General features: G+C 41.1%; 1 protein-coding gene across 2 annotated transcripts in view; it reads right to left on the bottom strand.

Moving 5' to 3' along the window:
• The window catches only part of adcy1a (adenylate cyclase 1a), a gene marked incomplete at both ends in the record, with an annotated part of 48,572 nt that overhangs the window by 19,501 nt on the left and 14,732 nt on the right, over nucleotides 1-14,339 (bottom strand). For both annotated transcript variants that reach the window (XM_083969789.1, XM_083969790.1), the window contains 4 exons: nucleotides 2,840-2,995; nucleotides 4,279-4,416; nucleotides 5,818-5,980; nucleotides 8,408-8,535. In XM_083969789.1, coding sequence (XP_083825915.1) covers nucleotides 2,840-2,995; nucleotides 4,279-4,416; nucleotides 5,818-5,980; nucleotides 8,408-8,535 — 585 coding nt within the window. The remainder of the gene's footprint in view (nucleotides 1-2,839; nucleotides 2,996-4,278; nucleotides 4,417-5,817; nucleotides 5,981-8,407; nucleotides 8,536-14,339) is intronic.

The following is a 14,339-nucleotide window of genomic DNA, read 5'->3' as shown; positions in this document are numbered from 1 at the left end:
AAGAAGGCAAAAATGTGGGAGTGTTTTCTAGCTGCTGGACAGATGTGAAGCAGCAACAGCAGCATATTAACAAACTGAAGGTGGAAAATATGTAAGACTGAGAGGAAACATACCAGTGTAGTACTGTAAATTGCTTATTTGGGGATAACAAGTGTCTAATTTCAGGGTCAATGTGAGACATTCAGCTCCTTATCATCAGACTTGACTCAGCTGTATTACTCTACTTTACATCTTTATTCACAGCTCACATTTGTCTTAGCAAATAAACCACAGATGTAATTAATACTTATATGATGGCTCTGTTCCATTCAAGTAAGACAATGACCATTCACATGACCAGGGCCTGGAGACCGGTCAGGATAAACGTGGTGCAGCCTTGATGTAATTAATTACTCCTGTGTGCTGCTGGCTGGCTATTTGTCCTGAAACAGGCCTGAGGGAGCTCAGTGAGTCCCCCTATGAAACTTGTGTGACTACTTCTAACACTCAGAGCAACTATAACAACTATATAATATTATATCTATAATATTTATTTATATTATATTATAATTCTCAGCATGTGATTAACATAGATTTTACCGTGTTCATTCTGACTATATGTTATGTTAATTTGCTTAAAGACATAGTTCAACATTTTGGCAAATTTGCCTATTGCCATAATCGCTATAGTCATTGGGGTATAGGTTCATTACCTTTAATTGTGCAAGCAGAGAAAATTAAAAAATGCCTTTGCCTTTGTTGGTTCAGACTTTTGTGAACATAATAGTAAACTGAACACTTTGTCTGGACTGCTGGTTAAATATTTAAATGGGCTTTAATTTAGATGATCCAAACAACTGCAGAAGGCTACATTTCCTATCCTATTTGTGGATATAAAGGACTGTCAATGTAATAAAATATGACAGTTCTCAATTTAAAGTAGTTGGCAGCAACTGTGCTAAAAATACATCGTGTAATATTCTTTAAATTTACACCTGCGTCTATGAAAGTAAATTAAACACACAGTGTTTCTCTAACTCAGTCATTCAAGTCTCACAGGAGCTGATACAAAAGACCATAATATGATTCTGTTCCTACGCTGCTCTGTTCCTACAGCTTCTACATCCATATTAACAAGTCATTTACTCTTATTTACGTCCCTCGTGTCCTAATGTGTTTCTCATAAACATGCCAGTGGGTTTGGCTCATTCTTCATGTACAGAGTTTGTATCGGGGGGAAACAGAATAAAGTAGATTGCAGCAGAGAAAATTAAATTTCAGACATGTCTGGATGTATAATAGACAGTATACGATAAATAATTGCACTACATTGCCTTTTCTGTGATTTAAAACCAATTTAAGCAAATAATATCTAATATAATATAGTTATCTGATATATTACAGTTCACATTAATGTTTTTTAGTATTTTACTTCTTGCCCCAGTGTGTTTCCCACCTTTTGCGATTGTCTGCCCCGCCCCAATTAGTTGCACCTGTGTCTCCTTACCTGCCCCCCCCTGAGTGTATTTAAGTGTCTCTTTTCCCCTCACCTGTCTGTCTGAATCTCCCTTGTGATTCATCATGTTTCTGTGTGCTGTGTTTATGGACTTTCAGTTCCTTGTCGCCCATTTGTCTCTCACTCAATGAAGACTTTTTGTTTTCATTGTTTAATACATTTTTAATATGAACCAATCAGCATTTGGGATTCACACTGTTTAGGACACAGGTTGTGTAACAAGATTTATAAATGTGTGAGTCAGAATGATTGTCTTGTAATATTTGTTTGGTAATTCATGTGCGAAAAATTTCCACCATGTACAGATAATTTATTGAAACAAGCGAGCAAATATACTAAGCTGTTTTCCTGCTGTCAACAAACTGAATAACGACAGTACAGCTGCACCGATTTAGAAAGAGGCAGCGCTGAGTAGCTGGTTGGACATGAATCCAGACAGAAGCAGCTGCTCTACGTCATCAAAATAAAACATTTTTCAACCCGCCGTCCATCAGACGATTTTAACGTTCTTGACCCAAACAATTTGCGGTGTCATAATTCTATTATGAAATTCCTGTGTCACAATGCTGGGATTTTGGCTACTTGGATAATCATGTAACAATGTGGCTAATGCTATTAGAGGAGATGATACCAGGCTGTGGGTGATTACCAGCAGTCATAATGCAACCTCATCAGAATCATGAAGTACTAATGCCTGGCCGAGCTCACGCAGTCGGGCGGATTACAGCTAGCAGGCTATTTCTGACAGCTAGACCCTGTGATGCCACAACAACACAACCATCTCCCAACACCGACCGCGCGAGCCGCAGCTCTGAGGACTGACTCACTGCTGCGTCACAGTGGTTTAAAAAAAAACAACGTAAACATACAACAAGAACAAATCAATCCTCCTGTCCACATGTAAACATCATTTGGCAGATGCATAAGCACCGATACATCGCAACACACACCGAAACACACACTCTGAGAGATTAAGAGCAACGACTTTAGATGAAAAGTTTCTCATAATATCTATTCCACTGGCTTACTTCTCAACAAGTAGTTGTAATGCAGGCATACTGTAGCGCTTACGATGCTGAAAATCTAGAAATCCAGATTACTGGGAGTGTGTTTGTGTGTGTGTGTGTAGCAGATTATGAATCCAAGCTGGATTTTGCTCCATCACAAATGGACATACAAACCCATTAAAGGGATTTTTTTTTTACTCTGTAACCCAGAAATATCCATATCTACTCTGTACAGTAGTGGTGCACGCATGCATGCAAGTCAAGTGACCTATTTCTGTGTGAAGAACCTACGAATGTCACTTATACATACATACACACACATACAGTATATACACACCTTGTCGTCGTCCTCGCAGGTCATGACGTTGGAGAAGGGAATCTCGGCCTTGAACATCTTCCTACAGTGCATGAGCTGCACCAGCAGGTAGCACACCGTCTTGAACTTCATCCTCTTGGCCGGTTTGATGTCGGACAGAATCAGACCTGGAAAGATCTGGAAAAGACGAGAAAGATATTGAGATGAAGAAGAAGAAAGAGAGGAGCATCTAGAGGTGACCGAGAGGTACAGAAGACAAGCTAACGTTGCAGTGTTTGTTTTCTAGCAAATAAAAAATATCTTCGGCTTTACCTGAGACCTGCTATATTTTTATTGGAACGGTCAGCCAATCAGAGGAGAGGATCAGAGCCTCCTCTCCTCTCATTGGCTCATTGATCTATTGCTGCTAGAGCTCCAGAGAGAAGTTGAGAGAGGAGCTGCGAAACTACACTGAGGTGGTTTTTGAATCTTAAAAACACAAATATTTTATAATATATAAAACACAGGAGAAGAGGAAAATATGGGACATTTAAAATATTCTCTAACTTGATTTAATGTCACATGTTATTTTACATATTGTATATTTCTTCTTTTTCCTTTTATAATATATACCAAACACAAAGATGCTTATATCCTACATGCTATAAATTAAATAAAAATTGTCAGAATAAAAGAAAAAAATGTGCAAAAGACAAATTAACTCATATTGACACATTACTGTAGCATGTGTAGGTCTTATTTAACTGGCTAAGCTGAAACATTAGCTTCAACTTTTTAAGAAACAGATTTGTTTTCACATATATTTCCACTCTCTTTTGTCTGGCTGATTTCAGTATATTCAGTGTATATATTCATATTCAGTATATCCACTTCCTTTCTAAGGAAAATTAAAACTTTAAAACTTTAAAACTCATCTGACCTCCCTTTGCCTCCTGTTTATTTACTCTCAGAGGAGCAGTTGGATTATTCAGGGATGGATGGAAGAGAGAGAGAGAAAAAAGCATGACAGGAAAGATAAATGACATTCTTTAAAACATGAATATTAATGTGCTTTGGTGAATCATCTCATTCATGGAAATAAAGTCGGCTCGAGTGGGATTTTTACAGTGAACTGTGAGTGTGCGACGTTAGAAAACCTGGATGTATCAAGTGTTTGTGTGGTTGTGTGTGTGTGTTTGTGCAAGTGCATTTATCTGTGGATTTAAAATGGACACACACACGCTCACTCACTCACTCGGTTTCGGTGCACATGTACAGTTGGTGTGAGATAGTGATACTAGCCATGTGTATGCCAGCTTAACACATGGCCTACCTCCCTGCCTGCATCAGAGGATTAACTGTTACAACACTGACAGATGTGTCACTTCTCGAGTTGTAGCTACACTGATGACGAGGGGAAGAGAGAGAAAATGAAAAAAAGAAAGAAAGAAAGACAGAAAGACAGAAATCGCTCGGCGTACTTTGCGTCTGTGTGATGGCACAATGAAGAACGTCTCTATGTGATGCTTCTGGAGGAAGGCGTGTCTCTCGTGTCCGAAGCCCGGCTCCACCTCGTAGTCTCCGTTCAGACACTCCAGGGTGGTCCGTGTGATGTGCACCTTGCTGAGAGCAGAGGACAAAAAGCACTTAGTGATAAAAGTCAGGCGCCCACGTCTCAAATCATTATCAACCTCATTATTTTTTATCGGCCTAACAGCCCCTCAGCTTGCTCAAAATTCTTCACAGCAAAGAAATTTCCATCCTAACGACTCATTTAATCTGGTAACGAGTCTTAAAATCTTATTACTTCACTTGAAACAAGACCAAATTGAGCCAATGAGGTGACCTCATTCCACTGCTTTTTAAATGCAAACCAGCTTGTTACTGTAGATGAGCTTTCTGAAGCGATGTGACATTAATTTAATATCAGCGGTCGGCCTTATTTTAAGCTGCTTTCACCGTCCTCTTCAAGACGTTCGTGAAACTGCATCAAAGCCAAATCATTTCAACTTTTTAAAACCAAATATGAGCTAAGGTGACTTCTTCATAAAGGACATCACAAGTTTTTCTTTTTTACTATGAATAAATTATAAGTAAAGCCTGATGCCAAAAGACCCATTTTACCTCACCGTGTGACATCTTGGGGGGGTTTGGGGATGCTTATATTTTGATATTTTGACATGCATAACGAAAAAATCTTGCATCAGATTAGCCTGACAGGTTTGTAAACACGTCTGTTTTATTTCTCATCTGATTTAAGATTCCAAGGACAGAGGGAGGTGTTTTTTTCTTGATTTATGATAATGAACTGTACAAATAAAATGATAAAAAATCAAATTTAACTCTGTCGCTCATACACAGTGAGGTCCCAAAAAAATTGTCTGAGACCACAGGGGAGTGTGACTTTTGGAGAAGACAAGCTCAACAAAAACTACATTTATAATCCTGAGATGCACATTGAAAAAAAAGATCTGATAATTACAGGGGATCTTCTGTGGTTTTTAATCACTTTTGTGGCTAATGAGATGATATTAATGAAGTTGTTGTTTTTGTCTTTTCAGTGGATTTGTTGTGTTTGTACTTTTTCAGATAAACTGAATGACTTGCTACGACTTCTCCCACTTCTAACCTAAAATGTTTTATTTGGATTGAGTTGAGTTGTTGTCTTTTACACAACAGCATCAAATATAAAATAATGTTATAATTATCCTTTATGTTGGACATTTGACAAGTCTGTAAAAATACAGGTATTGTGCTGATTGAACATGCAGAAAGTGGATTTTCCCATCGGTTAACGCCATGATTCGTATCATCATCAAGCTTCATCTGTCGCTGTTGCTGGGATACTGTGTGTTGTATTTCTACTGTGACTGCTCAGAGTTCACTGTGTGTGTGTGTGTGTGTGTGTGTGTGTGTGTGTGTGTGTGTGTGTGTGTGTGTGTGTGTGTGTGTGTGTGTGTGTGTGTGTGTGTGTGTGTGTGTGTGTGTGTGTGTGTGGTTGTGTGTATGACAGTCAGCACTGACCCGGGCAGCCCCCCGGCTTCCATCACATTTGCCAGTGTGACATCGTTTGACCAGACGTCATACTGCCACTTCCTGAGGCCCAGCACGCCGCACAGCACCCGTCCTGTGTGTAGACCAACGCGCATGTTCAGATCCACCTCCGTCGCCTCCACCACTGACCTGCAGGGAGGAGAGAAGCGGTCAAGATTCATCTGTACATAACTGCTCAGAGAAAACCAAGAGCACATAGATTACCTAAGTGGTTCTCAAAGTGAGGACCCTAGGGGTCCCTGAAGGTTCCTAGGGGACCCTAGTTTGGTCATGGGTTTCAAATACATAAATCATCTTTGCTCTTATTTGTGCCACAGTGGAGAACCACTGCTTTATGACTAAATACCTGCAAAATGAGCAAACTAACAAGTGTGTTAAAGGGATAGTACAACATTTTGGCAAATTGGCCCATTGCCATAATCCCTATAGTCATAGCAGTAGGTTTGTTACCTTTATCTGTTCAGAGCTACGCTACGGAGGCTAAGGGGATTTCTTGGTTTCCCTCATCAAACTCATCAAATACACAATCCAACAACTCCAAAACGCTCTGGTGGACAAGTTGTGACCTGCACATTCACCACACTATGAGATAATAACAGAACGTTACGAGACAGAGTTTTTTTTAGAGGCAAATACAGTAGGAGACTGCTTGCTGAAAAACTGCCCCCGACAGGAATGCGCATCAGCGGTTTTACATGTATTTGAGTTTGATGAGGGAAACCAAGAAATCCCATGAGCCTCTGTAGCGTAGCTCTCAGCAGCTCACGGCTCTGCTTCGTCGTTCTAAAAATAGCTTGCACCGACAAATAAAGGTAACAAACCTACTGCTATGACTATAGAGATTATGGCAATGGGCCAATTTGCCAAAATGTTGAACTATCCCTTTAACATTGTAGCTGTGTGTGTGTCAGTTAGCATGCAGATGTTAGTATTTAGCCAAATCATGACTGTACCCGAGTGCAGCCTCACAGAGTCACCAACAGAGCTACAGAGTCTAGTGTTGTCCTTTTGGCTCTGTTCTCCAAACAACCATCTATCACTATGTGTTCCCAAACAGCGTCTCCGTGGAGATGTGCTCTCTAAGTAGTTTTCCAATTCCATTTTCTGCCTCTCTGAAACCTTCTGGGAGAGCGGCTCTTCAAATTGACCAAAACAAAAAAAACACAATAGTTTGCAGAAGTGCTGACTTGTCTATATAGTGATGAACAGAAACATCAGAACCAATGGAGAGAAAAAAAACACCTCTGTTGTTGTGCATCCTGTGAGTGTGCACCTCTGTGTCTAGTCTATCTGAGATTGCACATTTACACGTGTACAGATGCGGGTCGCTTTCACACTGTTTATGCTGTGGTGCACAGGAGATGAAGCGGGACTTTTCCCAAGGCCTCTCTCCTCTCAGTAAATCACTCCAGCAGAGCTCCTCGTCGCCAGCGGGAGGTCAGCTCACTTCAGAGGAGCCAGAGTCGCAGAAAGGAGCAGGGGAAGGAAATGGAGAGTGGTGCAGGGCTGACAAAGTGTGTGTTTGTGTTTACAGGGTGGCGGAAAAGAAAATGTGGTCCGTCTATCAGGCTGAGGGAGTGATGTTGCATGCACACACACACACATAGACACACACAGACACATGGAGGGATGAGTGTGTATGGCAGCACCTGTCCTCTGAGATAAAGGACTCCTACAGCGGCATCCATCCACTCAGACAGAGCAGCAGGGAGAGAACACGACTGACGAATGCTCACACAAGGAAATGAGGTAAAGGCTGCGCTCTGTGTATGTGTATGTGTCAACATGCTAGTGGGGGGCGGGGGTGGGGGTCCGCGTGTGTCCTTTATATTGTAAATACGTCACAAATTGGATTTGTCTCAGAATCTATCGTCAGTATTCAGACTTAGCTGGATATTTCCAACACAGCTTGAACAAAAGAACAAATATATAAAGTGTATTATTACATGTGCATCAATGGATAAGTTTATTTACATATTTGCAACTAGAAAGCATGAAAAGATTTGAAAAGGAACATCTAAATATCTTAAATTTATGATAGTAAATTCAGAAGGAATGACTCTTATTTACCTCAGTTTCAGTAAGAAATGTTATATGGTTTATAGAGATAATTGTGTTAAAAGCTTACTGAAAAAACCCCACAATGTTTATCTGTTACCTTGATAAATACAGTATAATCACACTCTACTTCAAATCACTCTTTCCTTTTAACATTAACTCACTAATTCTCTCTCTCTCTCTCTCTAATTGTTTTGCCAGTCTGGGCTAATCCACTGTTAATGGATCTCACATTTTCTTGTGTGTTTTAAACTCCTACAGCAGGTCATTAGGCTCAATCTGTCCTCTTCTTAATTGTAATGTGAAAAATCTAAAGGAGGTGTTTCAGTGTCAGCAGCTTCACAGCGAAACCCAGCAAAGTAGAAGCGGTGAAATAAATTGTGCATGAAAAAATAAAACTCAAAAGCAGCAGGTGAGTTTAGTGGAATTATTGCACTGTATGTGTATGGTTGTGTGTGTGTGTGTGTGTGTGTGTGTGTGTGTGTGTGTGTGACTCACGCAATGGTGTCAATCATGTCCAGGCCCATTTCCACGCAGCAGTGGGCGTGGTCTGCCTTGGGTTGGGTCAGTCCTGACACGCAGTAGTAACAGTCCCCCAGGATCTTTATTCTCCTGCAGTGGTTCTCCTGCAGAAACACACACAGGTTCAGTTACACTTTGACCAAACAAAATTAATTTGTGTGCAACTGGTTACCATGATGATAAACGAGCTTATAAGTAATGGCCATTTCTAAATTCATGCTGTGATCAAATGTGGGTAAATCAAACTTCTAGTGACCAGAGGGAGAAACCAACATGGTTTCCTGATAGAAATATTAACACATTCAGCTGTGTAAATGCAATTCTACAAAGCAATGACCTTGTGTATTATTTTACACAGTTACAGGTTTACACTGGGTTACATGCATTAAAATTAGAGCTGCAACAATTAATCGATTGATTGCACAATAATCGATTATTAAATTAATCGTCAACTATTATGATAAGTGAATAATTGGTTTGGGTAGTTTTTTAAGAAAAAGGTGAGACATTTTTTTTTTTATTTCACCTTCTAAAATGTGAATATTTCTGGTTTGTTCCTTTAGGATAATGAACTGAATATCTCAAGAGATTTGAGGACATCATCTTGTGGTTTGGAAAACAGATTGACAATTATCAACATTTTTTAACATTTTACTGACCAAACGACTAATCGATTAATCGTTCAAATAATCGACAGATTAATCAATAATGACAATAATCGTTAGTTGCAGCCCTAACTAAAATTTCTATAGGTAGGCTAAAAGGTACACGGACCCAGGTGAGTCACTTCACTGCACCTGGTCAGGAACTCCGAGTCATTCCCAGAACTAAAGGTTTTTAGTGTAAAATTGTACACATCCTAAAGAGAAAGTTTCCAAATGTTTCTTAAAATATGGAACTATTTCTTTAAATGGCATTGGTAAACCTGTTAAATCAACACACAAGTGAAAAATGGCGCAGGTGTAACTATGGGTGTAACGTTAGTGCAGCGTTCAGGTGACAGTGACCATCCGGGAATTTCCACAACTCAAGAAAAACCACATTTCTTTCCACAATGTTTGTGTTGAAGAAAGAACAAGGGAAGAGAGACAGACAGAGAGAGGAGAGGACTTGACCATGACATGACGACTGCTACTTCAAACTCTGAATGACTGGGTGGTGGTTGACCGCCCGAAACATCCATCAAGTGTTTGTGTTTTACCAGTTCGGTCCCGAGCATAGACTGTAAAAATAAGGTCCCGAGTCATTGGTTCATCCGCCCCACTACACGGTCTCAGCTGAGAAGTCCAAGGCCGCATTTATCTCCCAGTCCGACCCCCAGGGAGGAAGCCAACACAGGGAGGAGAACCCAGTAGCTGCAGCCTGATTCAGAAACGGATATTTCTTCTTCCAATGTGTAAGTAACTCGACGTCTGTTTCTGTTTTTTGAGCCGCTACAGATGCTAATGTTTGCTAACGTTAGGTAACGTCCTGCCGTTACTACGACAACAGCTGCTACCATTAGCTGGCTAGCTGTTAGCGTCGCTATGGAGCGTATCACAGCAGCAACGCTAACCGGTTTATTGCTTGTGTTGGTTCTCTTGAACACAGGATAACCGTGTTCATTTGGGGCTTCTAGTGTCTTGTTACCATAGGCTGTATATAAAAGAGGTTGTTGTTACCAGCATTGGTTACCAGGGCCGTTTTCACCTAGTAGACGAGTCTGACGAAGTGATTTGTTTCTGGGCGGAGATGGCGGCCTAGTGCGACAGCTAGTGGTGGTGGTGATCAGGGCTCAAGTCTCCATGGGGTCCAAAACAATATTTTTTATATGGGGCACTCTATTACTGCCAATATTGATCTTTACACATCGACTACAAACTTATTTCATTTTTTCCTAATCTGTCATTCATTACGAAACATCATCCTAGACCTAGCCTGGCATGATTTTTTTTTTTTTTTTTTTTTTTACCCCTCTATGATTTTTAATCTGAAATGGTAACATATTCTGCTAAAAGTGCAGCCTGGGGTTGATTTACACTTCACATTCAAAATGATAGTACTACTCAGTGGGAGTAACTTAAACTTTTACAGTGTGTGCCCCTAGAAAATTTAGGGGCGCACCGGTGCACACTGTAAATCAACTTGCAGAGCAAAATATTCATACAGTATTTGCTTTTTATTCATGATTCTCACACACATTGGCCTGACACTTGTAATGATGACAGATACCAGATTTTTGCTTCGGATGCAGATGTTGTGTGTGATGTCAGACAAGAATGGAGAACAAAAAAACTTACTACGCAGCATAAGATAGTATCTGCTGGAAACCTCATTGTCCTTATGTTGAGATCAGGACTCTGTCGGCTTGACCACCTGCTTCAGGACTCCTTGTTCCTCATGTCTTTATCAGTCCAGGTGATAAAGACATGTAGTTTGGGCTGGTTGCCCTGCATTGCATAGTGCTGATTTCCTTTAGCATGTGTAGTAAATGACAATCTATTCTGGGTGTGGTAGGTTGTGTTACAGCTACTGATGGGGGGAAAAAAAGATAATTGAAATTGAATCAACGTTATAGGTTTTTCCTTATCATGTTTTTTAATTAACAAATTCCTCCATACTTTATCACGGATCAGATTGTAAGTTCTTCAAGTTTTAATGCCTCTCAATTTACTCCTTATTACTGCACCAATTATATTTCTATAAACTTCCTCGGCTGATAAAAAAGCAAAACTTGATGACTGATAAATAGTTTCTCTTGGGAAAGGAGCAAAAGTTCAGCAGAGTCTCACTGGAAACACTGTGGGAACTAAATCATGACGTTCATCCGTGGTCCGTCTCTATATTTATCAGCCGGGAGTTATTCACATTTTTACATTATAACCAATCGTTAGATGAATGTACAGAAAAACTGCATTGATTCTGCAGCTGCATCTCTGCTCATGTAAATCAGATGTGTGTGTTGTGTGCGTGTGCAACCATGAGTGTGTTTGTAGTTGAGGCCAACTCTAATTGCTCCGACATGCTCTTGAAGTAGAATCCCGCCCACACATTCCCAGACATATCAGCTATTTGTCACAGTGCACATTGTGCACAAACTCAGCAATGATAACACACACGCACAAACACCAATACACACATGCACACACCTTGCCGACACAGCGATGCACACACTCGCATACCTGGAGAAAAACAAAAACGGCTGCACGGTTACATGCAAACATACTGTACAGGTACTTCAACACACACACACAGGGTTTCCATTTGGCCCTGCATCACACACAGTCATCAGAAAATCGTAATGGTAGACCCTACAAAGCTTAGCCCGCAGGCAGCCTCTGAGTGACAAACACACACACACGCTCTCACTCACACACACGCTCTCCATTTCTGTTCCTAGCGCTGGGATAATCATCCACGTTCTGAATTCTCATATCCTCCCACGCCAGAATCTTTCTGCTCCCGTGAGCAGAAAACCAGAGCACCCCGTCTACTCTCCTCTCATCTCCGCCTCTTACCCTGCAGTTGTCATGAATCCTCTGTATGTGTGTGTGTGTGCGTGTGTGTGAGAACAGAAATGAGAGAGAAATTATCAGCTGACAGCAAGCCATGTCTCAAGAGAAAGGTACCAGTGTTTGCTTTAGGAGACAAATTTGAGATTTGAAACCCGCTGACTAGAGACAGGGTTGTCTAATTCAGGGGAGGGTGGGGCCGAAACCAACCTGTGTCCCCCTCCTCCAACGTGACTCGAATTATATTTTTCGTCTCCGTTACGAGGAGGGTTCATTCAGATGACATGTGTGTGTGTTCTGTTGTGGTTAAAGGAGAATTCCGGTCATTTTTGACCCCTAAATCGTTTTCTTGATGGTCACCCAGGGTTGGGGGGAGCAAAAAACGCGACTAAAATTGATGCAGGCAAACCGGAGTTACACCATGGCCACCCGGCGCTAGGGATAGCCACAACGCTACGGGGCAATTCTTTCAACCACAACAAACAATCAAATATCAATGGAACATGACTCGAATCCTTACGAGACACCACTGAACTCATAAACTGTACAGTATAAACAGTATAAACGTTGTGTTTTTGCATGTAGTCACTCTCCTCAGATAGCCGAACTCTGAAACATCCTGGAAAGACATTACTATCCGATCACAGAGCGCCTGCTCTCCCCGCCACAGAAACAAACACTTTTTCCTTGTTGTGATGATTTCTGTACAAAAATAAATGGTCGAGCAGTGCAGTGTCCATAATATCTCTGACCGTTTATTTTTGTAAAGAAATCATCACAACAAGGAAAAAGTGTTTGTTTCTGTGGTGGAGAGAGCAGGCGCTCTGTGATTGGATAGTAATGTCTTTCCAGGATGTTTCAGAGTTCGGCTATCTGAGCTGAGTCATTACATGCAAAAACACAAATACTGATTATACTGTACAGTTTATGAGTTCAGTGGTGTGTCATAAGGATTCGAGTCATGTACCATAGATATTTGATTGTTTTTTGAGTGTTGTGGTTGAAAGAATTGCCCCCATACTTTAGCGTTGTCGCTATCCCTAGCGCCGGGTAGCCATGGTGTAACTCCGGTTTGCCTCCATCCATTTTAGTCGCGTTTTTTGCTCCCCCCCAACACTGGGTGACCATCAGGACAACGATTTAGGGGGTCAAAAATGACCGGAATTCTCCTTTAAAGTTTAGGCGAGTAGATGTGTGTGTAGCATGCAGCAGCTGTGACAGAGCCAGTTTGAAAGTGAATCTCTCCCTCGCTAAACACGACAGGGTATAAATCTCAATTAGGATGCAGCTGCAGCACACACACACACACACACACACGCACGCACACAATACATCCTCATCACAAGATTTCCATATAATGGCTTACTGCACTGATAGCAAGCCACATATCACCTTGTATCTCGCTCTTCCTCTCCCTCTGTCTCTCTCCCTCTCTCGCGTTAAGCCATGACTGATTGCTAAGACGCAGAATGAACTCAAGAGGGATAATCCTGCTGATCATGTGATCTTTTGTGTGTGTGTACGCGTGTTTATATATGTGTGCGTGTGTGTGTGCATGTAGAAAGCGAGAGTAAACTGTCTGAAGAGATAACTCGGCCCGGTGGAAGACGAGGTCAGGCAGGTGGCAGACCGAGGGCCGAGTGTGAATGTGGTGTAACTGACATTTTGGACACGAGTTGAGTTTTATTTCTTATTGGAAAGCCTCCGTGTGAACTCTGACCTGAAAGCCAAGTGAAAATGTGAGGTAACTTCAGAGTGAAACCAGAATCACAAAGTGTTTTTGCAGAACAAAATTATGTCAGAGTGAAGTTGACCTTTTGACCTTTTTGGATATAAAAAGCCATCACTTGATTTTATCCCGTTTAGACCTTCCTTGTTTTAAATTGTGTGGTATTATCGAGATAATTTACTATAATGTTTTTTTTTAGTGCATATTGTCTGATGTGTAGTATTAAAGGTCATTTCCGGGCAAATTCAACTCGGGGCTGTATTTTCCTAACATTTTAGGTCTAAAAGAAGGAATCTGAAGATTTTCAGTTTAACTGCTCCTGTTTTGCGGTAGTTGTGTGTCTGTCCCTGCAGCTCCACGGCAGCGATGAATGGGAGTGGATGGAAGTTCCGCTGCTTAGGCTGTTTACATCCCTCAAAGCTGCAATTTTGATGGCTACTCAAACATGCACCGAGAAGTTTATTTACTTCAGGCAAGTCGACATGTTTGTAAAACTAGATCTAATTCAAAGTCTCGCGGAGTGTCACGCGAGACCCAAGTTGACGCTCGGTGTGTTCAGGTGCAGTCGGAAGCTCCCGTTTGTGTCATTAACACAGGAATATCAACTCTTGACTTGCTTCAAGTAAACAAACTTCTCGGTGCATGTTTGAGTAGCCATCTGACGCTGTCTGTGGAAAAAAATTGCAGC

The sequence above is a fragment of the Trachurus trachurus genome (genome assembly GCF_905171665.1).
Source record: "Trachurus trachurus genome assembly, chromosome: 4".
Lineage (NCBI taxonomy): Eukaryota > Metazoa > Chordata > Actinopteri > Carangiformes > Carangidae > Trachurus > Trachurus trachurus.
This window is presented reverse-complemented; position numbering and strand designations above follow the sequence as displayed.